The 26,231-nt window shown below is 53.8% G+C and overlaps 8 protein-coding genes across 8 annotated transcripts; 3 read left to right on the plus strand and 5 right to left on the minus strand.

Moving 5' to 3' along the window:
* Positions 1 to 1,822: 1,822 nt before the first annotated feature.
* VTN31DRAFT_3738 (uncharacterized protein) lies at positions 1,823 to 2,905 on the plus strand (the record flags this gene model as incomplete). Its single annotated transcript, XM_069404050.1, has 2 exons — positions 1,823 to 1,855; positions 1,907 to 2,905. 2 exons carry the CDS (start codon positions 1,823 to 1,825, stop codon positions 2,903 to 2,905), a joined length of 1,032 nt encoding a protein of 343 aa, XP_069261063.1.
* Positions 2,906 to 8,721: 5,816 nt separating this feature from the next.
* VTN31DRAFT_3739 (uncharacterized protein) lies at positions 8,722 to 9,077 on the plus strand (the record flags this gene model as incomplete). The annotated part of the gene is made up of 2 exons (XM_069404051.1): positions 8,722 to 8,919; positions 8,988 to 9,077. The coding sequence occupies 2 exons, from the start codon at positions 8,722 to 8,724 to the stop codon at positions 9,075 to 9,077; spliced, it is 288 nt and encodes a 95-aa protein (XP_069261064.1).
* A 906-nt stretch (positions 9,078 to 9,983) lies between these two features.
* VTN31DRAFT_3740 (uncharacterized protein) lies at positions 9,984 to 10,463 on the minus strand (the record flags this gene model as incomplete). Its single annotated transcript, XM_069404053.1, has 1 exon — positions 9,984 to 10,463. The coding sequence occupies one exon, from the start codon at positions 10,461 to 10,463 to the stop codon at positions 9,984 to 9,986; it is 480 nt and encodes a 159-aa protein (XP_069261065.1).
* A 4,271-nt stretch (positions 10,464 to 14,734) lies between these two features.
* Positions 14,735 to 15,223, plus strand: VTN31DRAFT_3741 (uncharacterized protein; the record flags this gene model as incomplete). Its single annotated transcript, XM_069404054.1, has 1 exon — positions 14,735 to 15,223. One exon carries the CDS (start codon positions 14,735 to 14,737, stop codon positions 15,221 to 15,223), a length of 489 nt encoding a protein of 162 aa, XP_069261066.1.
* A 218-nt stretch (positions 15,224 to 15,441) lies between these two features.
* On the minus strand, positions 15,442 to 17,067 carry VTN31DRAFT_3742 (uncharacterized protein; the record flags this gene model as incomplete). The annotated part of the gene is made up of 3 exons (XM_069404055.1): positions 15,442 to 15,466; positions 15,526 to 16,183; positions 16,239 to 17,067. 3 exons carry the CDS (start codon positions 17,065 to 17,067, stop codon positions 15,442 to 15,444), a joined length of 1,512 nt encoding a protein of 503 aa, XP_069261067.1.
* A 175-nt stretch (positions 17,068 to 17,242) lies between these two features.
* Positions 17,243 to 21,227, minus strand: VTN31DRAFT_3743 (uncharacterized protein; the record flags this gene model as incomplete). The annotated part of the gene is made up of 4 exons (XM_069404056.1): positions 17,243 to 18,013; positions 18,095 to 18,448; positions 18,503 to 21,125; positions 21,208 to 21,227. The coding sequence occupies 4 exons, from the start codon at positions 21,225 to 21,227 to the stop codon at positions 17,243 to 17,245; spliced, it is 3,768 nt and encodes a 1,255-aa protein (XP_069261068.1).
* Positions 21,228 to 21,726: 499 nt separating this feature from the next.
* On the minus strand, positions 21,727 to 22,896 carry VTN31DRAFT_3744 (uncharacterized protein; the record flags this gene model as incomplete). The annotated part of the gene is made up of 2 exons (XM_069404057.1): positions 21,727 to 22,493; positions 22,560 to 22,896. 2 exons carry the CDS (start codon positions 22,894 to 22,896, stop codon positions 21,727 to 21,729), a joined length of 1,104 nt encoding a protein of 367 aa, XP_069261069.1.
* A 789-nt stretch (positions 22,897 to 23,685) lies between these two features.
* On the minus strand, positions 23,686 to 25,781 carry VTN31DRAFT_3745 (uncharacterized protein; the record flags this gene model as incomplete). The annotated part of the gene is made up of 4 exons (XM_069404058.1): positions 23,686 to 23,793; positions 24,241 to 24,532; positions 24,819 to 25,688; positions 25,744 to 25,781. 4 exons carry the CDS (start codon positions 25,779 to 25,781, stop codon positions 23,686 to 23,688), a joined length of 1,308 nt encoding a protein of 435 aa, XP_069261070.1.
* Between the last annotated feature and the right edge of the window lie 450 nt (positions 25,782 to 26,231).

The following is a 26,231-nucleotide window of genomic DNA, read 5'->3' on the forward strand; positions in this document are numbered from 1 at the left end:
TAGCCTAACCCATCTGCTGCGCGCAAGCCGGCGGAAATATTTCTTCAGGTTATATGACCGGTCTCGGCTCCTTGACGAGCTGCTGGCCGTCAGGAGCACCGAGTTGCGCTAGCACGAAATGACAACCGCAACCTGGATGCTGATGTTCCCGTTGACATGCTTCAAACGTACTCAATCCCGAATAGTATATAGCACCTCCCGGTTACCGTGCTGCAACGGTAGGTCGAAGAGCAAGAGAGACGACCTCCTGTGTGGACCAATCTCTCTCTCCGATCAACTGGTTCATCATTTTCATCACGAGGGAGTAGTGGCGTCCGCGAGTTGGAGGTCCGCATGATCCGACGCAGCATTTATGACTCGGTCTTCGCCTCAGCCTTATTGACGCGTGTCTCGAGAGACGACGTCCATACCTAGTGTATAGGGTGTAGATGTCATGCGTGAAGACTGGCATCCGTATATCGACTTCATAATGTTTCAAAGACTGTATTCATTGTCATTGCGAAAGCTAGTCGGGCTGGATATTGGTGACGTGTTATTTTGCATGGTAGATCGCCATCGTTGCTCGTGAATTTGACTCGGTAGAGTAATCGTACCTGGCCATCGAATCTACCTCCGTTGATCCTGACCTCGAGACACCCTGCAGGGCACAAGCGTTGTTAAGCGTGAGTTTCGTCCCGTTGCAGAGCCCCGTGTTGAGGATCCAGATTTCGTAGGAGAATTAGAGGAGCACCTTTCTTCATTTCCAGCACAGATGGAGGCAAGCCTCCACAATTCAACTTTGGCGTAGTTTCCACGGGAAAGTTTCGACTTCGTCGTTCAAATCCGCCTCATCGTGAGTATAGTAGGCCAGTTCTCTTCTCCAGGAAATGTGGTTCCAAGAAGGCGACTGTCGCGGTTGTGCCCTCTGTCATGTGGAAGAGAGCATACTCAAGGGACAAATACAGGGGGTACTCTAATTTATCCGGGTCAGCCACCGCCCATGGTTGTCTAGAGGAGGGCAAAGCGCGGGCCTGGCGCCTCTCGCTAGCTAAGGCATTCCGGGCAATGAACACTACGCATCGAGGCGGTGAACCGGAGCAGCCGGAAGTGCGACATTGACGACGATTGGGCTAGGAGGTATAGAGGCAGAAACGGAGGAGCGGCGGAAAGGAGGGAGCAGGAGACCGGAGACCGGGGGAGGCTCAAAGCGGCGAGAAGACCGGGATGAAGAAGGGCGGCTGGGTGACAACACTGGGAGCGAGAGCCGGGATCCAAAGGAGGCAAACATTTGGAACAGTGTCCAACGGACACTGTCATGACGAACAACGACGCAGGAGATGCGAGAGCAGAAATCAGTAACGGCTGCGAACCCGAGAAGTCAAGTAACAGGAAACAACCGCGCTGGAAGGGCCGAGTTAGGGTTGCTAGAGGTGAAGCCAAAGGGGGAAAGAGAAGGAAACGGTAGAGGTCGATAAAAACACTTGCTTTTGAGATCACGTGACACGGTTGGACTGGAAAATGAGAGCCATCAAACCATCACACTCTTCCCCCAGCATTCAGTGTTTGAGCTTCCAAGCCTCAAAATGTCGCACTGATGATTGGCGTTTAACCACTTAGCTCTGGAATTTCCCTAAATGCTTGTTGGAGACGGGAATCGAAGTGGAAAATTGGGAGAGTGAACCTCGGAATCTTTACGGCCTGTCGGCCTGAAATCCGAGGTTTATCTACAACGGAGTACTAGGTACTCCGTATATATGCATACAAATGATCATCATTGAAGAACACCAACCTTCTTCCATGTCATAGTAACGAATTGATAGTGTTGATATCATTGTTATACAACATGCGTGCGATTCAAGTTAGCGAATACGTCAAGGTACTGGTTGATCTACTTCAGGTGTTTGGTCAGAGAGCTGACAGTTGCAAGTCCCCTCTGGACCTCAAAGTCACGACACTGCCCACGCCCTCCCCGTCACCAGATTGCTACTTGATCGAGGTCCATGCAGCAGGGACGAACTTCTTCGACTTGCTTCAAATCCAGGGCAAATACCAGAACCAGCCCCCATTTCCGTGGATCGCGGGAGCGGAGTTCGCAGGGATAGTGATCGCAACACCCACCGCGCCGAAGACACCCCCTCGGTTCCGAGTCGGCGATCGAGTGTTCGGTGCACATCAAGGAGCATATGCAACGCACATTCTCGCACCGAAGCATGCCCTCCTGCCCATTCCGTCCGGCTGGAGTCTGGAGGATGCCGCTGGTTTGTTCATCACCGCACCGACCTCGTACGGCGGTATTGTGCATCGCGCAAACGTCCAGCCCGGTGAATGGGTCCTCGTTCATGCGGCGGCGGGCGGAGTAGGCCTCGCCGCGGTGCAAATTGCCAAAGCCAAGGGCGCGACGGTCATTGCTACCGCGAGTACGGAGCGCAAGCGCCAGATCGCCCGCGACTTTGGCGCCGACTTTACAATCGACTACCGGGCGGCCGACTGGCCAGAGCAGGTCCGACAGTTGTGCCGCAAGCACAGGCCCGCCGGCAATGGCCAGGCCGGGGTCGACGTGGTCTTTGATCCCGTCGGCCTCATCGAGAAGAGCCTGAAGTGCGTTGCGTGGAACGCGCGACTGCTCGTCATCGGGTTCGCGGCGGGCAAGATTGAGAAAGTCGCGGTGAACCGCGTCTTGCTCAAGAATGTCAGCCTCGTCGGCGTGCATTGGGGTCAGTATATCAATCACGAGCCCGAAACCGTCACCGCGGTTTGGCAGGGCATCTTTGATCTCATCTCCCGCGGAAAGTTCCGCAGTACGGTCTTTTCTGATCGTCAATTTGTTGGCCTGGAAAGCGTGCCGAATGCGCTGCGGGCTCTTGGAACAAGGGATACGTGGGGGAAGGTCGTGGTCCGCATCTCGGATACCTCCAGCAAGCTATGACTTGAACATATACCCTAACGCTATCACTGTATTGGTACACCGGAAATAATTCGATACAAATGTAGGGCTCAAGGAGTCATCCCCTCGTAGTAGAATCTACTTCCCAGATCTGCAGATCCGGCCGAAAGAGGACATGAACTATGAAGGCCCTTAAGACTTTCTCTTGCAATCCTCGTCTTATCATTCCATACCCTCTGAGTATAGAATGATATCCCATTCAGCATCCGCTCCACCTCAACACACGCACAAAACGTGCGGTTGTATCGAGGTGTCCTGCTCGGGTTCGATGGGGGGAAGGTTAGAACAGCGGCGAATGGGGGATTGCGTGTGGAATTTGAGCTTCTAATCGTCGAGGTCTGAGCATCTGGACGAGTCTCGTTTCGTGCGATTTTGTTTGTATGTGCTGAGTACCTGACCAGCCTGCATCAAGGCCGATCAAACTCCTAGATTCAAGGATGTCAAGTGAAGGGAAATTGTTCGTCTGCAAGACGATCAGTCTAACCCAAAAAGGAAAATGGGGTTTGGAGCCGGAGCCCTAGGTACTTACAGTACTCCGTATTAGGCCTAAGTAACAAGTACCTACTCGACATGGGGTGAACATGTAACCATTCCCTTATTATTGGTCGGTGTTTAGACTCTTTTGAGCAGCAAGCCAGCGACTGGCCGACTGCAAAACTTCTCTCCAAATCAACCAACTGGTGACGCGCGCGGGGGCGCGCATGCCGAAGCGGGCCTCACCGTCTGTTTTTTTTGTTTTTTTTTTTTTTTCTCTTTTTTGGAGACATGATTGCAATTGGCCATGAATACTTGGTATAAACTATGATCAAAGTCCTTAATGGCGAGCAAAGGCGGGGGTCAAGGGAACTTGTGCGTGCGGCCGTTGGAGAAATTGTCGATCTGGACGGTCGACTTCAGCGGAAAGACCGGGGAAAGGCCTTGGTTGAGACAAAGTCCAGCTCCAGGTGCTGCAAGACTTGACCATCGTCGAAGAGAGTCTCCTTCTGAATCTGCGCGCCTGCGCAGTCGGGTATCAGGCGCTGCGTGGCCATGCCATCGTCGTCCCCCCAAAAGGCCAGAATCGCAGCTCAGTAGTCCGCCGGACCCTTCCCTGACAGTCGCAAAGCATATTCAAATCTTCTGATTCAGCAAGGACGCTCCTGACGAGTCCGCACTGAAGCCGTATCTCCGAGTGTGCAGAGTGGCCGTTGTACGGGCCGTCGAGTATCTGGTCAACAATAACGAGCTGTATAAGCGCTTGGGCGTGCGTATCAACCACGCTGCTTTCGATGAATGGCATTACGGATTCATTCCATCCGATCTCGCAGACTCGGTCATCCATATGCCTCAGACTCTCATGAGCACGAAGGCTATGCTCATGACCTCGACGTGAGCAACTTTGAGAACGACCTCCAGGCGGCCGCTGATGTCACTTTCGAACTAACCGCAGCTGATGACTATGGACGCGAGGCGCGTCCTTTGACCGGGTCTCTGCTTCCAAACCTCAACAACGACCATGCCGATATCGACCGTTTGGTGATGGACCGCCTCGCTACTTTCATTCCGAAAATGGTGAACAGTCAGGCCCCGTTCCCGATTCCGCCGCCTCGAGCGCGGCAGCGATGGTGAGATAAACCAGAAGTTGAGAAAGAAAGCGAGCAAGCTTCACCAGTTAAGTTGGACATTGAGTGACACCAATGTGGAATTAGAAAGTCCGAGTGCGCCTGTGATTCACGATGAACCATAAAAAATCGAGGTCAACAGTGGGTGAGTTGATGGTCATGATCATGAGAGATCGGCCGATATTGTCGGAGTCGCCATTGGGACGTGGTGTACATGAAAGCGAGTCGAACGAATTGTTAGCTATTCACGTTGCAGAGGAGATTGTTCCTGAGGACTTTGAGATGAGATCTGTTCCGGCCAGGGGTTGTTTGACCTGCTGGGGCTATCAGAACGACAATGTCTCTCGTCAGTGGTGTCTTGAGAGACATCTTGCTCAAGTGCTTTGATGCTCCTTCGTCTGCTGTTGACAGGGAAAAGGATCTTTCGTCCTTTGGTGGTAACCCGGTTCTTCATTCAAGGAAGGCTATCGGCGCCCATCTACTTGCAATTTTGGGGTTCCACGCTGTGTCTTCTTGAGAACTGTGCTTCAAAGTCGCGAGGTTTTACTACCGGAAGTGCTTGGACCCTTCGAGACGCGCTGGGCGCTGAACCATTACAGTCAAGGTCCCTGTCGGATGCGATCTAAGGGATGCATGAAGGTCGATTTGACACGCAACCAAGCGATTCATCAAGGGAGGGTGTTGATTGTTTGGTGAATCGCGCATATTCTTCAGGTTTCTTTGTCTTGTGTTACCTGTCGTCCTTTTGTCTATTGTATGTTGCTTTTGCCTAGTCTGTGTACCTCATAAATAGGGGGTCACTCGGTCACTCCCTCCGTGTTGTACTTACAAGCGTGACCAGAGTCAAGCATCTGACATCCGTCTGTTGGTCAAGACCACTCGTGTCACTACCTCATACTTGCTGGATGTGCCATAACCTGCCAAAACTCAACATCCTGGTGATGGTGACGTGTTTGACTGACAACTTGAACGTTGGGACAGCGTGACATGAGGAGTTTTTCTCTGGAGGATGAATGCGAGTACTTCTCCCTGTGGTCTGAAACGAACGAAGTGAGTGAAAGGGTCCGAATGCCGCGCGAGGACCGAACGAGCAGCGTCAAGAATTGTGCAACAGATCAGAGGCCATCAGAATAGTGAACTGTTGCTGCTTTCAGAAGTCTGCCGCACGGCTTCTTCCATGGCGGAGCATTTCGTTCAAGGATTCGTCTCGGATACTCCCTCCCTTCAATTATCTTTCATGAGTGCGCATACTAACGACCCTGAAATCCGATCAAGGCCCAGACCAGAGGTACAGTTATGGTTGGTGGTCAAGTCGCTTTTCTGATCTGAAGCCCTCAAACTTGTCCATTTCTATGTAGATACGTAAATGAATGGTCAAAGGAGAGATGTACTTCCTACAGAGTGATTACCAAGTTTCATCCGTCCGTTCCTTGCTTGTCTCAGCAGAATGATCTTCCTCGTTGATACGTACGCGAAAATCAGTTGCTTGCTAAGTCGCTACTTTCAGTCGACTCTCAAAGTCATGGCCCAAGCGGCATCTCGCCGTCCTACCTTCACTTGAAGTACAGTACCTACGCCTGCCGATCGCGATCCCCACGGGACCATAAACTCAACTATACTATCACTATATATGGGAACGTCGCTGCCCCTACCGTCATACTGTTCGTATCTCAGGGATTCCGCCCAAGAAGACTCGCTACGAAAAGGTGCTACCATACAATCCCAAAGAGCAATACTAGCTAAGTCATCTTCCTGCTTTGTCGGTCACAATCTTGTTCTTTTGAGTAAATGAACACAGCCGAAGACGTCCCTTTACATGCTACAGGTTTATTGACTGTAGTGCTTTCAACCGTCCTTTGCTGTCCATCATGCTACTCTGTCTGTCTCCTCATACTCTACTCCTACAATGCCCTCGGTGGTGCCTCACTTGCATGATAGCCACCAGGCACCAGCGGTGATAACCAGCCTCCTCATTCTTGAACACCGATCATAAATACGTCAACCTCAACTGTGTCTCCAACGCTAGGTAGGGTCTGGTATCCCAACGACGACCTACTTGAATTACACAGTGGAGGTCGTAGGGAAATGTATCTTCATCCAATTTAATGTCGAAATGCGGCACATACAGCCGCACCGTGAAACCCCTGCAATCCTGCAAGTCCTGCCAAACCTCTCTGGCCCGCGCTCTGAAACCAAATCACGGGTCGACTCACGTCGGGTGCGTGCTGCTCATCAGGAAACGGCTCCAAACCGAACGTCGAACCCGTGAGCAAGGGTACCTTCGTCGACCGCTCCCTACCCGATTATGCGTCCGACACCGTTCGGAGTTCGAACGGAGCGGGCCGTCGGGGAAGCAGGGGGATCTCGATCCGGCGGCGATGATTGGCAGGAGTGACTATTTGCAAAGGGCTGGGGCGATGTGCACACCAATCCAGACCTCGAGCCCATTGAATGCTAACAATGCTCGACTGGCTCAACTGACGCTCACTTACGTTGGATTTCCCCAACTCCCGATCACAAAGAGATTACTCGTACACTAGTAGGCCTACTCCGTACCATCACTCGCCATCAACAAGAATCTCCGTCCTCTACCGCAGCTCAAGCATAGTATGCGAGTATGGAGACGCCTCCTGTCAACCCAATCTTCCCGACGTACGGCCGTTTCCAGAGGCCACTGACAGTGCTCAGTTCTTCGTGACCGGAATTCTCCCCGACCCAAATCCATGTCCCTGGTCCCTGATCAGTTGGTGTCTTTGCTCCCTGGAGTAGCTACTCCTTCCTTCAAGTACTGTACTATGGAGTCCATGTTGACTCAGTCGGTGGAGAGGGCAAACCCGGTACAGTAAGAGTGTTTAAATCTAAAGACACCCCTGTCACAATATACCCCATGCGGTGCCACTGTTACCTTTTTGGCAGAGGTGCAGCAACGCTGTCGGAGATCTAAAGTGAGCATCCTGGTCCGCAGGTATGTAGGTTATCCACTTGCGCACATTAATTAATATTGATCTGGGGCAGCGACCGCTGGTCACAGAAGGGCAACTTACAAAGACATTTTGGCTGTTGAGATCAGCTCTTGGGAACTGTTTGAAAGGGTCCTGCATCCAAAACACGAACTTCAATGTTTTGAATTGTTGAACGTGTGATCAGTCATTGACTTTCCTGGAATTCAACAGAGATTATTCCACCATGACGGAACCATCTGCTCAGGAACAAACAACCACCACCAACAATGCCCCGGCAAACGTTGAAGTGGACACCTCGGTACGAGAGCTCTCCATTGCGGTACACCAGAATGCATTGCTAACTGGAGTCTCAGTATGACAATGACTCTTCATATGGCGATGAACTGTATGTAATGTGACGCTATGGCGCTCTGGATCCCATAAGCATGCTCACGCATGTTCGTCAACATACAGGTCGTCGTACAGTGCATCGCTGATATCATCGGTGCTTGATTATCGCCATGAGAATGGCCGACGATATCATAAATTCCGCGATGGGTGTAAGACTTGCTTCTTGCCTGACCATCCAAGATCTGCAAGCTAATCGTTATTTCGTAGCGTATCTGCTCCCTAACGACGAAACAGAAAATGACCGCCTGGACATTTTTCATGAACTTTGTCTCACGCTAATGCACCGGAAGCTCTATCTGGCCCCGATCAAGAACCCCCAGCGGGTAATTGATCTGGGGACTGGGACAGGTATCTGGGCAATTGATTTCGGTAAGAGTGCTCGTTGGTATTGGTGATCCCGGATGCTGACTCACTGAAGCGGACCAACATCCCGAGGCCGAGGTAAGGAACACTAAGGGGAGCGATCCCAGATGGACGGAATGCTGAGACGGGATGTTGGCCGTGCCAGGTAATCGGCTGTGATTTGAGCCCGATCCAACCGACTATGTCAGTCTGGCCTAAGATTTTGTAGCCAAGTCGCTCGACTGACGGGGATTTGCAGGGTTCCTCCGAATGTGAAATTCCTTGTGGATGACATCGAGTCGGAGTGGGCATATGAAAGCGACCCCTTTGACTTCATCCACGCGCGATACCTTGCTGGCTCGATCAAGGATTTCGGGAAGTTGATCGAGCAGTGCTATCGGTTAGCCAACAAAACTTCACCGTTTTCTTTGACTCTCTAAAAACAAACAGATCAGTAAAGCCCGGCGGCTGGGTTGAATTCCAGGACTTGGACGGCTATCCCATGTCTCCAGACGGCAGTCTCAACGGCACCGCGCTCCAACAATACTACGACGAAATCTACGGGGCGTTCGAGGATGCTGGTTATGAGGTGCGTCCCGGGCCCAAGTTGGAGCAATGGTTCAAGGAGGCCGGGTTCGTGAACATCCATGTGGAGAAGTTTGTGCTTCCCTACGGCGTTTGGCCAAAGGATCCCCATCTTGTCAGTTATCCCCTTTGTTCCCAGACGGTGAATGAATAATAACACTCCAGTACTGACCTTTTAGACAGAAGAAAGTCGGCGCCTGGAACCAGACCCAGGCCGAAGCGAACGGCTTTGAGGCCGGAGCCATGGCACCTCTGACGCGGTTCAAGAATTGAACCAATGAGGAAGTCATTGTCCTTGCCAACAACAAGGCCCGCGCCGACGGCCGGAACCGTGACATTCACATGATGTTCGACTTGTGAGTGTCCCCGTAGCTATTATCCGGCTTTGCTATACAATAGACAACTAACCACAAATATCATCCGCAGCTATGTTGTCTACGCCCAGCGTCCCGAGAACTGACGGACAATCTCTCCTGTCGTGCCTGGACAAGTTGTTCGTGTAGCCTCGGCGGCTCGGCCTCTTGCTCTCAAGGTCCGAGCCGTCCACGTTAATAGCAATGGAGGAGCCCAAAATTGTACTGCAAATGTCTGTGGCTCTGTGGTTAGAAACATCTAATGAGAGTGTGAGAAGTCATCCATCTAAAATGGTTCTAAGCAGTACATTAGTTATTCGTCCATTTCTTTTTCATTCCTGCAAGTCCTTTCTAGTATGCCCTCTTCCACATGACTGGAGGCAGAGGATACCATAACCGTGACTGTTGACTCAGAGAAACGACCCATTCCGGTACTCCTTTTTTTTTTTTTGCCTTCTTCTTCTTCTTTTTTCCTTCAATCCCCTGATAGGTTTTGTCCGTAGAGGTTTTTTTCATTTGTCTGTAGGGAGTTGCTGCTCAACTATTCCTCGACCGCGCTGACTACGAATATTTACCTAGGTAGGTAGTTATTAATCTTTGCCCAAAACGGCAAGGCTCGGTTCGTTTCAGGGCATGCGCGCGACAGCCGCGCGTCTCCCTTTTGACTGCAAATAACCTACTTGGAACTCACGTGATGCTCCGATTTGCCCGCCAAACGCTTGGCCCCGTCCTCGCGTGGCCTTCGGACCGTTTCACTCAGGGCTGCGAAGTCCGACTCTGCTACCTCCTCGTGGTGCAGCCTGGTAACATCACCTTCTGGTGATGGCTAAGAGCAGAGCGGCCAATATAGGCTCTCAGTGAGTCCCCTGTCGAGCCTCGCTCCAGGGACCCCTTGCGTCGGTTGAACTGGATTTGTGTCGAGCGTGACAAGCCAACAACAAAAGAGAGCGGCCTGCATCGAACAGATTCTGACGCTTCTTGACACGTCATCGACAGAAAACTGACTGAACGAGTTGCCTGATGACGTCTCTACGGCGGCGGCCACTCCGAAACCTACGATCGGGCCTCCGGAGGAGACGACCACTACCTTCCCACGAAAGATACCATGATCGATGCTCGTGGAGGTTTTTCCTCTACGCCCACCCATCACATGGACTTGGAGGTTGGTGGCTACTCCAGGGAAAACTACGGACTGCAACACCGCGGGATAAGGAACCCGGGACATGGGCTGGATCGGTGAGAATTCCGGCATTGCGCAAGAATATAGGCCACAGCCGATGCAGCATCTGCGCGCCACCTTATACATTATTTATGACTTATGTGTATGCATATATAGTCACAGATAGGCCGTACCTAATCACTCCGCCCGTCCCATAGCCCGACACGGGCTCATGTCGCGTGCCCATTAAGGGCCTGACCCTGGACGCTAAATAGAAACACACACACCCTTACGCTCACTTCGTTAGTTCAGGGAACTGACAACCTGCAGATTTCTGAGGGAAATGTACTGGCCTTTGATCGGAATATGTGACCTTACTGTGAGATGGTCAGGTTGCCTGGCAATGGATCGATCACCTACCAATGATCTGCAACAACAGCTGCAGCTGCAGCATTAAGAGTATTTGAGTGCGCATTCGTTATCATACTTATCCGGATCAAATTGAACTCTGGAGTACTGCTCTTCAGTAGCCTAGTTAACTCATGCATCATTCAATGAGGCGAAGCAATACTTGACTTAGTATTATGGCCCTGCTGCGTCCGAGATGTGCACCTTCGGAGCTCACCTCGACCAGAACCTCCCCCTCGTAGTTCAGTACAAAGCTGTGCGAACAAGACATCGCCTACAATCATCATGAAAGACATGAATCAAGTGCCTGTCTCCGACACAATGCAAAGGCTCGGCCTTCCCGAAAGTTGCCACCGCAAAGTTCAATGCGTCGCATGCTTTCTATAAAACATCCCGAGTCTGGACGACCAAGCGCATCGAGCATACTGGACAATCTCCTCAGGAACCCGTTCAAGACGAGTCAGAGCGCGGAGTGGTGCTCTCTGTATGTCAGGGTATTTTGAATCTTCCATATCGCATGTGCTGATGAGGTGCATGCTGACAGTAGCTTCTCCAGACACCGTCTCCAGAAGGTTGATGCGATCTACATTTCTCGCGAGGGTAATGATACAAGTTACTATTGAATTCTTTCGAAGACAAAAGACGAGAACCATTCAGAGAGTGGCCTGGACTGGTTGCCAAAGCATGGACATGGCGAGAAAGGCGAATATCGTCGTGATCGACGGTGAGGAGGTATTGACCGACCCAGAAATAGGAGTTTCTTTTGGCGATGACTGGTCTTAGAGATCGGCGACAGAAGAGTCCGTGGGGTTCTGATTGACGTTTCGAGGCCCATCCTGACACTATTGCGCAGAAATCCATCGTGATGGCAGCTTCTGGTGATCCTGAAATGGGTAGTACCGATGTGATTCAACTTCCAATCTCGGTTCTGTCAAACTTGCTTATGGCATAGGGTAGAAGCAGAATTGCCGGATACCACTTCTACTTCGGCGTTCTGTCGATCACGAGATCGTGCGGCCGCGCGCAAGGGATGATAGGGCGGGAAACGAGGACTGGGACGGAGCTACCATGGTGCTGAAAGTGTATCGGCATCAACTTGATCGGACTGTCCACCAAGCCGAACTCTGTCACTGATATCCCTTCGGGAAAAATTGCCTGGCACGTTGGCAAGCTGATAGTCTTCCTTCTGAGCATTCCCGGGCCGTCTACACGAGGTGTGCCCGCTCCTTTTGCCAGTGGACACACTGTCAGGCGCTCATCTGGCCCAGTACTAAAACAAGTGAAATCCGAGCTTGGGGAGAAAGATCACCATTCATCACTTACGCTAGGGACCGGGCTGCCTCTGACAGCGGATTGCCATAACTCCACCATGCTCGCCCGGGATCGGCCTTGAGACGATCCCTCTCCCACACAGAACTGCCGTTGGATGGCATGCTCGCGGCTTGCGGCGAAAGCCTTGGAGGCTCAGTCCCTGGCACTGCAAATGCTCAAACGCGAGCCGGATGTTGCATCCAGACGCGGCGCCCAATCGCCCAGGTCTCTTGCAGCGGTTTGTCTGGGCGGGACTGTTCGCGAGTACCTAGACCTTACCGGGCGAAGACGAGCTGATGGAGAAATGGTTCAGCATGGATGTGCGAGGCCCAACGTGTCAGTCTTGGACGAGAAAATGATTTGCGGTTCACTGCCTCCCCAGGGAGGGTGATCAGTCAGGATCGCCATGTGTACGAGTCAGTCAAGGCGAGCGACTACGCGGGATGTTAAGAAGGGAGTCTTGCTGCGTCAACAACGAGGAAGTCAGCCTCGAGGCAACGGTACTGAGTCTCTGATAAGACCCGAGTACGATACTGTACTATTATCATCACCACGAGGGCTTTCCCCGGCCGAGTCGGTCATCATTCGGAGCTGAGCCTTGCCACGTTGAGGTTCAGTGGACCGGTTGCGCCCAAACACGAACATCCATTGAACCCTACCGAACTCCAGAACCCCCAAACATCAAGCCACAGTCATCAAGACATCAAGGACGTCATTGGCGGAGAAATGATTGAACATCAATTTAACACGATGGCTGAGCCAAAATAGCGCCGGGGTTGATCAGCATCTCAACACGAACGAGTAAAGCCGTTAAACCAGCGCGACTCGTGAACTTTCCCAAAAGATTAAGCTTTTTTTGCCTGTTCAGCTTTGACCTGGTACGAATCGTTCGTTGAATGCAATGATATCACCAAGTCCGGTCAGCCGAAGAAGGATATTTAAGCCTCCCAATCTCTGTTTGTCCCCGGTCCTGATCCGGTTCGCCGGTGGCGACAACAACAACATCAACCAAAGTCATCCACTATCGACCTCATCGGCTCATGACGCAGGGTCTCGGGATTGTCGGGGTTGTCCGACGAGTGAAACGTTTGATTTAGCCTACAATCATCACTAATAAATCGACCCAAGCCTTTTTTTTTCTACTGAATTTTCAAAAATCCACGGTCGCTTTCCTTCAACACGTCACGATGAAATTCTCTACGACGGTGCTCCTTTCCCTGCTTTCTATCCTCACACTGGTCGCGGCCCTGTCGCGTCCAAATTCAGTGGATAGCGCGGCCATCCACAGTGACGCTGTACATCTCGAGAAACGACGCGGTGGAGGTGGCCGTGGCGGCGGCGGAGGGGGTCGTGGAGGAGGATCCCGTGGAGGAGGGTCCCGTGGAGGAGGGTCCCGTGGAGGAGGGTCCCGTGGAGGAGGGTCCCGTGGAGGATCTATAACAGGCGGACTGTGAGTTCTACCTCCGGACATTGTCTGAAGGAAAGATCCCCCCAAGCTAACAACGGGGGTTTTCGCAGAACAACCTCCCCCAGACCCTTTGGCGGCGGGCGCTTCTTCCCCGGCGGCGGCACCACGCCGTACATGGCGGGGGCTGTGAGCCCGTCGGGCAAAGCTGCGGCGGCGTTGCTGCCGCTGGGCTTTCTGCTCACGCTGGGCTTCATCGGCGTGTGGCATGCCGGCGCATACATGTACCCATTCGACACGCGTTACCACTACCAGCACCCGTACGCCAACCAGACGAATCCGAATAACAACCTGAAGGTCGTCTGTCTGTGCGAGCAGGACCTGCCCTGTGGCTGTGATGATAGAAAAAACAATACCTTTCTGGAGGAACTCATTGGCGATCCTCCGCGCAACTCGACACACGTGCGAATCGTCAATCACACGGCCTATATCAACGGCACGTTGAACGAGGCGCCCTCGGACGGAGCAGGGAGCATCGGCATGATGGGTATGGGAGGATATCTCGGCTTGGCAGCCGGGGTATCGTTGGGTGTGTTGATGATTTGTAACCGTTTTTTTTTTTTTTTTTTTTTTTTTTTGCGTACGACATCCCCCAACTCACCACTGTTATTACCTACTACTATTCTTCATGACTCCTGTACGAGTAGATTTCTATACCCCGGGCTGATAGACTTGCATCAATTGCAATTGTGTTCATTCACAGACAACTGAACAGTTGAGCCGTTCTTGTCCATCGGTATTTTGGCTCATCATCAGTATGGAGTACTTACATACCTCCATCAAACTCAATTCGATGGTGTGACTCCCAAGAACGTGCAAGCCAAGCCCAAACCAGGGGCAGCATACCAGATAGGGAGAAGCCCCGTTACAACCCCTGGAATTAGGGGATCTTCCCTCCCCTAACCTTAACGGCTTTCGGTTCCCATAAACACCCCCCAAACCACCCTGGTCTGGTGTCCTCTCTCTCCACCACCCCCCTTTCACCTCAACTTTCTCTATTCTTCTTCACGATTAATTAGATCAGATCTACGATCCGATCGTCCATTCTTTCTGCTCATTCCTTCCATCGATCAGGGATCGATTGGGCCCAACCATCACGTCCACCTACGTCGCTCGTTTACTCGATTACACGCGTTCTCGACGACGATCTTTTTATAATCCCACGAACGACCAACGATTTATATATATATATATATATCTCAATAATAAAAAAAAATACGAAATTAAAACGACAATGCAACTCAAGATCGCTCTCCTCGGCATCGCCCTGAACGGGTTGTCCCTGGCCACCGCGCACTTTGACACCCCCATCGACAATGCTGCTGCTGCTGCTGCTGGCGACGCCTCCGTCGTCACCGTGACCCAGCCCGAGGCCACCACAACCATCAGCCTGATCTCGGCGGTGGAGTCCACCTCCAGCTCCGCTCCGCCGCCACCGCCGCCCTCGACTTCTTCCTCGGTGCCTCCGCCGCCGCCTCCGCCGCCATCGTCGTCGTCGTCGTTGTCTTCTGTCCCTGCGTCCTCGTCAACGTTCGCCATTCTGCCAACTGGAACCGGCTCGTGGAGCTCTTCCACCCCCGGTACCTGGAGCCCGATCACGACGCCGACCGCCCCGGTCGCGCCGCCGGGTCCGTCGCAGCCGGCGAATGCCGCCCCGGCCCGGATGGGTGGTGCCGTTGCGGCCATTGGCGCTGCTGCTGTTGCTGGGTTGGCGTTGCTGTGAAATTCATCACACTTGAGTTGTTGTTGTTGATCAATCGTTGTGTTTCTTTCGTGGGGTTGGTTCCAAAGACAAGTTTGTTGTGGTCAAGCATTCGTTGCGTTGCCTTTGATTATTACTTTGTACATTTTATTACTGTTTCAATGTGCATATAACCTTGCAATCCTTTCAAAGTTTACTACATACTACTATCATACAGATTCAAACATTTTACAATCTGACTAGTCCTTTTGCATAGCCTCGTACCTGTTTAATACGTCAGTACCACTCGGGGCATTGAATCATCGAAGAGAAATCAGACTCACCTCTTCCCTCGGAACCCCCAAATCCCCCAATTCCCACACGTCACATCCTGCGGATCCAAATCATTCAAATCCCAGCGGAGACTGCGGAAAATATTCTCCCCAGGCTCCAGCAGCACGTCGAATTCTCCTTGACACTTGTCATGCACCCAATCCATATCCCGCTTGAGATCCCACTCGGTGTACCCGGTGCAGAAAATGGGGACTTTGGTCTCGAGCAACCTCGGCAGGGTGTCGGCCCACTCGTGCGCCGACGCCGGGTGGCCCAGTCCCGGGTGGAAGAGCATGAAGCAGTCAAAGTAGGGATCGTACGGGTAGAACGCGTGCGCATCGTGCATCGTGTGGAAGTACTCGACGTAGGTGGTGATCTTGAGCTGCGGGCCCAGTCGGTCCTCGGTGATGCCGCCGAAGGGGTTGGTCGGCGTGCGTGGTGGCAAGGGGAACTCGTCATCGCGGTTGGCCATGCTTTCCGGACCGATGAAGATGAGGTGGATGGATGCGCGCGGGAAGACGTGCGTGAGCTGCAGCCAGACGTCTCGCGGCAGGGAGGACTCTGCGCGCGCCCCGAGGACGAAGATGCGGACGGGCGGGGATTTCAACCGCAGGCCGTGAATATCCGTACCTTCTCCTTGTTTGGGGGGATGCAGAGTATATCGTAGAGCTGCCAATTAGTCCTCCTTCTAAATCGAAACATAAGGGAGAAAAAAAATAGATACCAGATAAACTCTTCAACCCCTCCACGGTCAACCTTCCCCCCTTCCGAATATGATACGGACTCAACTCATGCAACACACTCGCAATCGTCACCGGATACGTCAGCAACCTCGTCACCTGTCTCATCGACCGCTCATCATTGATGGCGGGAAACTCGCGCGTATACAAAAACGTATCCCAATTCGTCATATTCACCACGAAATTATCATCCTGCGGACCCGGATACGACGCAAACTCCGGGAAGAACCTCCCCGAAACCAAATCATGGTCATCCTCATTGATCTGCCGCAGTGTGTCACACACCTCGAGATGCTTCTCGTAGTCATCCGCCCAGTGCTCCTCGCAGCAGTACACGGGCACGCCGCAATCGGGACATTCAAACCGCGCGTGGGCCGGTGGTAACGTCGAGGCATTGGGGTCCTTGCGCGCTTCGGAGTCGTGCGGTGATGTGGACTGCCGCGAGGGTCGATGGCTCGGGTGCGGGCAGAGCGCGTTCTGCATCATGAATGCTGCGCGTTGCCGGATGCGAGGGGATGGCGATTGCGAATACGGGTGGAAGAGGTTGTCGCTGTGGAGGACGCGCTGGGTAGACTCCGTCGCCTGCGTTTGGGCTGCCGGGCCCTGCTTGCTCGCAGAGGTCTGCACCGATCGAGAGCTTCCTGCGTTTATCCTCCCCACGCTCCTCCATCTGCTCTGGCTATGATTCCGGCTCCAGATCGTCGGGAGACGCCCGTTCGCCAGCCGTGCGCCTCGGTACCATTGATCGACGCCATTGCTGCGAACCCGCGGCACGATCCGCAGGCATTGCCTGCACGTGTATCCGCTCGCCATGTCGAGGTCGAGTTTGCTTGGGCAGCTGGTCTGGTTCCGGCGTTCCTCAGTCTCCAAGAAGTCTAAGAAACTAGAATCACGTGACAATCATACGACAAAACAAGCCCGGTTCAATTAAATAATAGATAGTAGTAATAATAGTAGTATCTACAATACTCCGTACGAGTAGTCTCAATTAGAAAATATCTTCCGACCGACTCCAATCTCCCGATTGCCGGCACTTCCAGTACTCCCCCGTCGTTTGCCAGTACTCCTCGCCCGTGATCGGACACCGCGCGCGCACAAACCACTGCGGCACATACTCCTCGCCTTTGCGCTCGCGCTCCCGCCGTTTGGCCCGCTGCTTCTCTTCCACGCGGTGCTTCTCGGTGGCCGCAAAGTCGTACTCGCCGTCCTCCATCGCGCGCTGATCGGGCCGCAGGCGTGTATCCGTCGGCGGCAGGTACGGCCGTAGACGGTCCGGCAGCGCGTTGAGCGTCACCACGAACGGCGTCAGGTTGAACGGAATACCCTCCGGCCGCGGGTTCGCCTGCCACAGGAGCACCGTCTTGGGTGCGTCCGAGTCTTTCTCCGTCAGCGCCTGCTCGTACCCGGGCGTGGGGCGCGCGAAGATCCGGTCGTTCCACCGCCCGCCAACGCTCCAGCGCGTGACGCCCTGCGCGTCCACGACTTTACCCGTCACCTGACACGCCGACGACGCCTTCCACCCGCGCGGCTTGAAGTCCAGGTAGCACACCTCCCCGGTCTTCCAATTCTTCACCTCCATCGGCCCGTAGTTATCCACTGTAGGGTTGCCCGTGATGATTCCAATCACCGACGACGTGACCTTCTTCCATGTGTAGAGCTCTTCATCGCCGGTGATCGGCCGTAGTTTCAGGAACCACGTGCCTAGCAAGTTAACATCGAACGACTTGCCGTAGAACTTGGACTTGAGAGCCGATTCACCCTGCAGATCGTTAGAATTTTCCTAGCGCTCACTTCAAAAAAAAAAAAAAAAAAAAAAAAAAAAAGGAAAGGAAAAGCTTACCCAGTACTCCCACTTGGCTGACTCGGCCCACGCCGCTCCGATCGGCGGATGGTGGCTGACTTGCTCCACAAAGAATCGATACCCCTTGTCCGGGCGGCAGTACTCATACGTCTCACCCAACAGCGGGTTGAAGGGCTTGGCAATCCGCCCAACCGTCGACGCATACTCGCTGATGGCAAAAGCGGCAATGTAGAGCAGTCGCTCCAGCGAGTCCTTGCGGTCCGCGGCAATGTCTAGCAAGTCCGAGTATTCCATGTCCTCCGCCACGCGCTGGAGCAGTGACGTCGGCTCGTTGAACGACACCGGCAGCGTCATCTTGGTCATGTCTTTGCCAATCATCGATTTGAGGATGCCCTGATGTAGTCAGCATTACCAAATCATACCTATGACTTTCCAGGGGATACCCACCCAGAGCGATATCTTTGGCCGGTCGTCCTTGTCCAACTTCAACCTCTCCCGCGGAGGATCCTCGTAGCCTTGGAATGACGGCTCAATCTCCGCCTGTTTTGCCGCCCGCAGGTCGACCGCGTTGTTCGCGGCTGGCTCCTCTGCCGCCGGCGGTTCAGGAGCGGGCAACTCCTCAACAGGAATCTCTTCCGCCTCCACGGCATCGTAGAATTCATCTTCATCGGACTCCGATTCGGCCAAGTCAGCGTACTCGGCGACACTTTGTGGTTTCGATGCACGAGGAGGAGCAGGAGCAGGAGCAGCATCGGTGGCGGGCTTTTCTGTCACACCCTCATCGTCTTTACTAGGCTCGGCTCGCTCCGCATCCTTGACCTTCTCGAGCTCATCCGCAACCTGCACATGAGACAGCGGCCGGCTATTCGATGCAGACGCACTTTCGAGCACCTCCTTGAGAGCCTTCTTGATCCGCTTGCGCTTGTCCTCGGACTCATTGATGCGATTCTGCAGCTCCTCATGCTCCTGGACAATGCGCGCCATGCTCTCCTCCCACATCTTGCGCGTGTCGGCCTCCTTATCCAAACGATACTGCCAGTAAGCATCGCGGTCGCGTGAGATCTTGAGCAAGTTCACCAGAAGCCCGTTCAAACTGCTGACGGCCGAATCATACGCCGCCAGCGCGCGGTCCACGACCGGATCGGAGATGGTCAGGTTCGGGTTCTTGGCCTTCTCAGCCTGCAAAGAAGCCGACACGCTGGCCAGGAGGTCCAGCTGCAGCTTGGCCGACTGCGCCGTGATGTTGAAGGCGTCTTTGTTGCCCGGCTGGGCCGCCTCGTGGCTGGACGCGTAGTCACCGTAGTCATCGTACTCTTCAATCGGTCCCGTGGCCTGGCTGGTCACCCGGTTCACGTCATGGGGAGCCACGCTCAGATCGTAAGAACCGTGGACGGAGCCTTCATCTTCGCCCGTGTCCGCCGCCGTGCGGGAAGTATGCGTGCTGACCCGGGAGAAGCTCACGGTCGACTTGGTCGCCGGCGGCACCAGGCTGCTCCGAGGCGGTCCTTTGGACACTTCGCTGGCCGCCTCGGACAGTCGACCGCCCTGGGCCTCCTGGTCGGCTTTGGCCTGGCGCAGGAGCTCGGCTTCACGGTTACGCCGCCGTTCTTCTTCCTTGGCTTCGTCTTTAGCCCATTGAATGGCGTTGTTCAGAGCCCAGAACCAGCGCTTGGCCTCGACGACGTGGTTGGCCTTGAGATGGTACTTGACCGACGACTTGCCATGAATCTCAAAGCGCGTCTTGTCCTGCGGGTCCATGTGAAGCTTCGCGATGCGCATGCTGATGGCGCCGCGGCAGGCGGAGCCGGCGTCGTCCTGGTGCTTATAGTAGCTCAGGACACCATCCTCGAGCACGAACCACCGTAGCTTGAAGCCGCCGGTGTAGTTGGTCCACTTTTTGAGGTAGCCCTTCATCTCTCGTGCGTCCTTACCGCCCAGAGTGACCTCCATGCTGCCTCCGCGGGGACCACCGCCCGGCGCCGCGTTGCCCAGGATCGCTCGTTCCTGGATCCCGCGCTGCGCGATGACCGCGGCGGGCGAACGCTTGACAATCGCGCGTGTCTTGTCATCCTTGGTCACATCCTGAGGCAGCTTGCCCTTCTTGTCACGACGGAACGGATCGGCACCGTGCAACAACAGGATTTGAATGAGCTTCGTGTCCTTTTTGCGGGCACCCTCGTGGAGCAGCGTGCCGCCGGTCTGGATGGTCTGCGGATCAGTGACCAACTCCAGGCTGTTGACGTCCAGCGTGCCCTCGACGCGCGGTTCCTCCAGCACCTTCTCGAGCTTCTCGTACTCGCCGCGGGCGATCAGATCCTGGATCTCCTTCGTCTTGGCATCGATGAACAGCGACCGCGCGAGTTGCAGCTGCTGGAAGATCTCCGGAGTCCGGGCCAGGTCCAGTGCGGTCTGGCCACGGTAGTTGGCGATGGAGTCGTCGATCTCGGGGCGCTCGAGCAAGGCCCGCACGACGGCATCGCGGCCCAGCTGCGCCGCAAGATGCAGCGGCGTGTTGCCATCGCGGTCTCGAGCATTGACGTCGATGCTATCGCCGCTCGACAGCACGTACTCGATGACCTGGGGCTCGGCGCACTGGACGGCTAGGTGCAGCACGGTCGTGCCGCCAGGCGACGCCAGGCCACCGTTCTGCTGCTGCTCCTTGGCTTCCTTGATGGCCTTGGAGATGGCGGTGGTGTCACCACTGCGCAGGATCTCAAACAGCTTGAAGGTCTTGACCGATTGTTCCAGAGAGATCTGGCTGCTGGGAGCTGCTTCCTCGGAGGTCGACGCAGCCTTCTCGCCGCCCAGACTCGGGTTCGGATTCGAACTGTTCGACGACATCGTGTCGAACTTGGGGTCCGACGTGGTCGGAGAATCGGCGGCCATATCGTGATTCTGCTTGCGGCGTAGACCACTCGTTATCGAAAAGGACCGTTGCGGTGGCTGCTGTTGCTGGCTCGACGACGAGGCGGTGGGAGAGGTGGGCGATTCGTCCTCGCGGTCATCCGACTTGGACGATTTGTCCCGATGGAGGATGGACAGCGCGAGGGAACTTTTGGAGCGTTTGTGACTGGTAAAAAATCGCCCGGTCAGAATCAAGATCGTCGTGCTGACGTGGAATGTTGGAAACGTCGCGCTGCTAAAGTACGTACCCGTGACTCCGTTCGGTCATTTCGCGCGAGATCAACTGTGGATTCCGTTATCCTCCCCCAGTGGCCCAGATCCGTTATGGCAGCACCATGACCAGGAGGGTTGATTCGGGCAACTCGAGATGGTTGATTGGGAGTGGCAGGATTCAACTCCACGGTCCAGGAGGCGAATTTGGCGCGGAGAGCTGAGACTTTTGAGAGCAACGTTGGGGTCGGTCTTTAATCTAGCCAGCTCCACGGCTCGTGATAGTCTAGCCTTTCGAAAGCCTTTATAGGATTCTGGGCTCTGATAATCGATGCAATAAAAATGAAAAATTATGAATATGCAAGTATCTGTTGATGATGAAAGTGGCTTCTGCCGATCATGTTTGCAGGTTGAAGAACCAAGCTAACCATCGACTCATGAATGACCACAGAAAAAAGAAAGTTATTAGAATGAATTTGTTTCATGCATCGTTGACCATGGCTAATTACAAAACGCTCTGTAGATGCCACTATAGGTACAAGAATACTCTACAGCCCTCATTTCCCGCTGACCAGCAACACCACACTCCCCAGCTGCCGCTTCAAATCCTCCTTATCCACGTCGTGCGTGTCCTCAACCTCCCCCCACTCCGCCGTCTGATATGTAACCTCCAAACTCGACGCCCGGGCGGCCTCATCAACGCCAAAGCGCGCCGATTCCGAGCGCGGCAGATCGGGGAAGTTCTCACTCCACTCGACAACCAATCGCGCGGCGATGAGAAGGCTCTTGCTCGCAATGATGGCACGCTCCAGCCCCGCCAGATCGTACGCGGACAGACCTAGGATCCAATGCCGGATGATGTCGATGGTGGCTTCCGTCTGGGAGACGGGCACGATGCTGTTCTCGACGAGCACGGGACGGATCTCGATGCCGGGCCAGAGGTGCTGGTGGAGATAGCCGATGATCTGCTGGGCGGTGCGCATCTGCGCGTTGCGGAGTCCCTCGCCATCTTCCGGCTCCAGATGCTGCTTCTCCGGCACCCAGCAAAGGAGCGTATCGGTTTCAAAATAGCGCAGCGCCTTGTTGAGGATCTCCTGTCGGATGTTGTCCTGCCCGTTGGCGTCCTCACGCAGGATATCATTGGCGCGAGAGACCAGCGACGTGAGAGGGATCAGGTGTTGTTTGAGCGCTTGTTGTGCCGAAGCCAGCAAATCCCACTCGAGTGCCAGAGCTTCGGCCAGATGCTGTTTGGTCGACGGAATCGTCAGGACGGCCTTGGTCGGGCCGCGGATGGGTCGGGTATCGAGAAGGACCTGAAAGCCCTCTACAGACTCAGTCGTTGCTCTTTTTTTTCCTCCAAGCGGTAGAAAACATGCCGGGTCAAACCAACCTGGAGTCTCACGAACATGTACATCCTTCCAAAACCGCCTCTTCAGTACTGACCTGACCTTTGGCGGCGGTGTTGTTACCGGCGTACTCGGCTTCTCCGGCTCCGCTGCTTCAATCGTTTGCTGCTGCTCCTCAGCAAACTCGGGCGCGGGCCTGGGCGCTTTCGGCGGCGGACCGTGTGCTGTGATAGGATGGGCGATGGCCCATCGTCTTGATGAGCTATGAAAGGACCGCGGGCAAAGTTCGGAACATGTTGGTTGTAGCCTGCTGGTAGCTCGGCGGGCAGGTGCGTTGAGAAGTTGAAGTCGTGCTGAGAATATTCGAGGGATTGTGCGCATGATAAGAGAGCGAAGAGAAGGTCTGGTCTTGCTCTGAGTGTAGCGATTCGTCTCTCTGACGAGTGGTCGATTCAAATTTCACATGAACAAATCGGTACTGTTCCTTCTGCTTCTCCAAGTCCGATGGAGTTGCGATTACGGAGATGGAATTGCCACCGCCTTCCTCTTTAGTAACAGAAGAGGCTAGTCCCGATTCGTGTTAGCGCAGATTTTGTCACGTGTGTGATTCATATTATGTCATTTAGCCAGTTGGCAATTTGGCCATTGGAACGGGCTGTACGTGCACACCGCGCAAGCCGCGGAAGCGTCAGGCTGGCCGACTAAGTACAGCCTGCACTCTGCACTCTGCAGCCACCAGGAGCAAGGAAGGCTTTTTACATAAGATCGAGCTGAATTGCCACTTGACAGACGCCATTCTTCTCATTGCTTCGAACTAGACATTATCAACTTTATCTATCCTGGCCAGCTGATCCTTTTTCCCACTTTCGTCGCCATCTCAACCTTCAGTCCCGTCCAGTTTTCGGTTTTTTGAACCCCAGCGCTCAACAACTGAAAACAAAAAGCCTCCCAGTCACACGCCCAGTCTAGACGCAGTCGATGACTTTGGATCATGTCCTTTTTTTTTTCCCTCTCGCAATGGTATCATGTGGCATGAAGCAAAAATCATCGCAAAAAAAAGACAAGAAACAGAATCAAGAAAAACAATCGGCCAAACTGCAGCGCGCAGATCGACCTCGAAAGAGAAACGTAGCGGCCGGCCCAGCTCGCCATCGCAAAGGAAATCGAAATTCATGCATCACCTCGAAACAGGTGCTTTTTTTCCTCCTGGATATCGGAGCGTTTGCGCATGCGCTCCGAGTCGTACGTGTCCGCGCCTGCACGGCTACCCCAGGTAGTCTGTCACCGTTAAGTTAGCATGGAGTAATTTCCGTTATGAGAAATGGTCAAAGCTAATGGAGTTCGGAAAAAAAAAAACAAAAATAAAATAAAACAAAATCAAAACAAAATCTAGAAACGATATGCAATCTGCAGCCCGAATCGGAATCCTGCGCGGCAGCGGCTGCACCGACAAGCCGATCGAGCGCAGATCCGCCTAACAACAATAAACTCCGAGCTTGATGTGCATGGACAGGATCTAAACGACAAGCGAGAGCTGAAGGACCAGGGATGCGATCGCAAAACCACGAAAGGATTCAGGAGAAAACCAAGCTAGTCCAATCTTGTACAACACCCGCACGGAGCTTAAAAGGAATGAAAAACTAGAAATTTGCCGGAAGACACTTTGCATCACCCAATGAAATGGAAGAAAAAAAAAAAAAAAAAAGAAGATGGGGGAAAACTTACCACATTGAGCGTGATTGCGGCATACATCTTGATGGCCCCATGGAAATAGCCAAACAGGATGGAGACCGGGAGCAGCAAGATATCGCTCGGGTAACGAATGTAGTGGCCAAGTAGCTTGATGAATTTGGAGATGAACATCCAAGTGAATAGCGCTCTCATGGCCAACCGATGCGAATCCGGATCCCAGTCCTCCGTGGCCTTGTTGCAGAGGTAGATAAGGGCCAGATCGCCGAGGAGCGCCGGAGGCGACAAGGTCGTGAGATGGACGGCGTATGTACTGTAGGGTTGACGCCTAGAGAGAACCCTCGAGTTAGCTGCCGCCCTAACCTTCTGGAGCTCTCCAAAAACCGGTCTCCACTCCGAGCAACGCAACGATCGGACACTAGAGCGGACGGAATCCATCCACGCCACCAGCTGCATCTAGAAACAACGGGAAATCAGGGGTGGGGTTTTTTTCTTGCTGCGCTCCCAACCCTTCACGCCGAACAGTGGCAGCTGAAGCAGGGGGTATGAAATAAAAAAATCCTCAAATAGGAAATGAAAGGGGGAAAGCAGCAGCAGGGATTATGAGGACTTACGTCCAAATATGTCGCTCCACAAACATGCTCGTCAAATTGCTGCGCCAATTGCTCCGTGACCACCGGATGCATTGCTTGAGAAAGTTGGCGTTGTTGGACAGCGTAGTCTTGATTTCGACCTCTGGATGGTATTGCATATAGGTTTCCCAACCGTGGGAGACCATCCAGCGGGTGATAAAGTTGTCATCATCCGCATTGAGCTGGTACTTGCCGAACCACCATCCTTCATTGGTGAAGGCGTGGGTGAACGCAGGATCCTGGAGGATTTTGGTGCGGTAGGCGACGGTCCGGCCCGACATGCAGGGGATGCCGCCATCGACGTGGGTGGTGGCCGCGCAGTCAAAGTTCCTGCGTTCGAGATAGAGCGCGCCGAGGAAGCCCCAGATGCGCTCGGAGAACGTTGGGTTCTCCTGGCGCCGCAGACGCTGGCAGGTCACGACGCCGCCGAAGCGCTCGTCGGTGTCAAAGGGGGCAAGGATCCACGGCAGCGCGGTGCGCGGCCAGCTGACATCGTCGTCGGCCAGGACGGTGATGGCCGTCTTAACCTCGGGAATGGCGCGGGTCATCTGGCGGCGCTTGTTCGGGTGGGCCACGGAGAACAGGCGCACTTTGGAGGCGGCCGCCGGAATGGTGCTGAGCATGTTCTCGGCCTTCTTGCGGTTGGCATCAATGGTCACCAGCAGCAGCTCGTAAGGCTTGTTGGCCAGGATGGTGCGGATGGTTTCCTCCAGCTCCTCGCCACAGCCCTCGAGGGTGGGAATGATGACCGTCACATCCTTGCTGGTCAACCGTGGCTCCTCCGGAATCGGAATTGGCTTGAAGGTCCAGAAAGCCACCAAGTTGACCACTAAGCGCACGTAGCGGTAGAGACTAGTAGACTTAGGTCAGTGGGCGATTGCTCTCTTGTCCCGGCCCGACAACTTACAAGAGAGTGATGAAGCTGGTCATGTAGTTGATCCCCATGGTTGCACGCTGAATTGATCAGTCTTGATCTTGACGTTCCTATGATGATGGTGTAGGTCCCGTGCCAACCAAACGAGAGACATCCAGTGCAGAAAAAGCTCCCAGCTTGCTTTACGGTTGTTTCAACACCCAATTCCCATGTCGAGACATGCGCGGGACAACCCGACAAAGAGCAATTGCTCAACGAGTGACACAGCAACAATGGAATCAGCAAAACGACAACGACTTAAACCGCCCGCAAAGAGAGAAACAATGAAAATGAGCAAGGACGGAATGACGCAGTTGGCATTTTTTTTCTCTCTCTCTGAACGACCGGCCGAGAGCTGTCTGCCATATTTATTTTCCTGTACTTTCCCATTTTCTTTCTTTATTCGACTTTCTATAGTAGTTAATATCATTATTATTTTTTCCACTGCCGCCGGGGTCTGGATCTCGATGGGCTTGCAACAG

Source organism: Thermomyces dupontii (assembly GCF_041956625.1).
Source record: "Thermomyces dupontii strain NRRL 2155 unplaced genomic scaffold VTN31scaffold_3, whole genome shotgun sequence".
In the NCBI taxonomy this organism is placed as follows: domain Eukaryota; kingdom Fungi; phylum Ascomycota; class Eurotiomycetes; order Eurotiales; family Trichocomaceae; genus Thermomyces; species Thermomyces dupontii.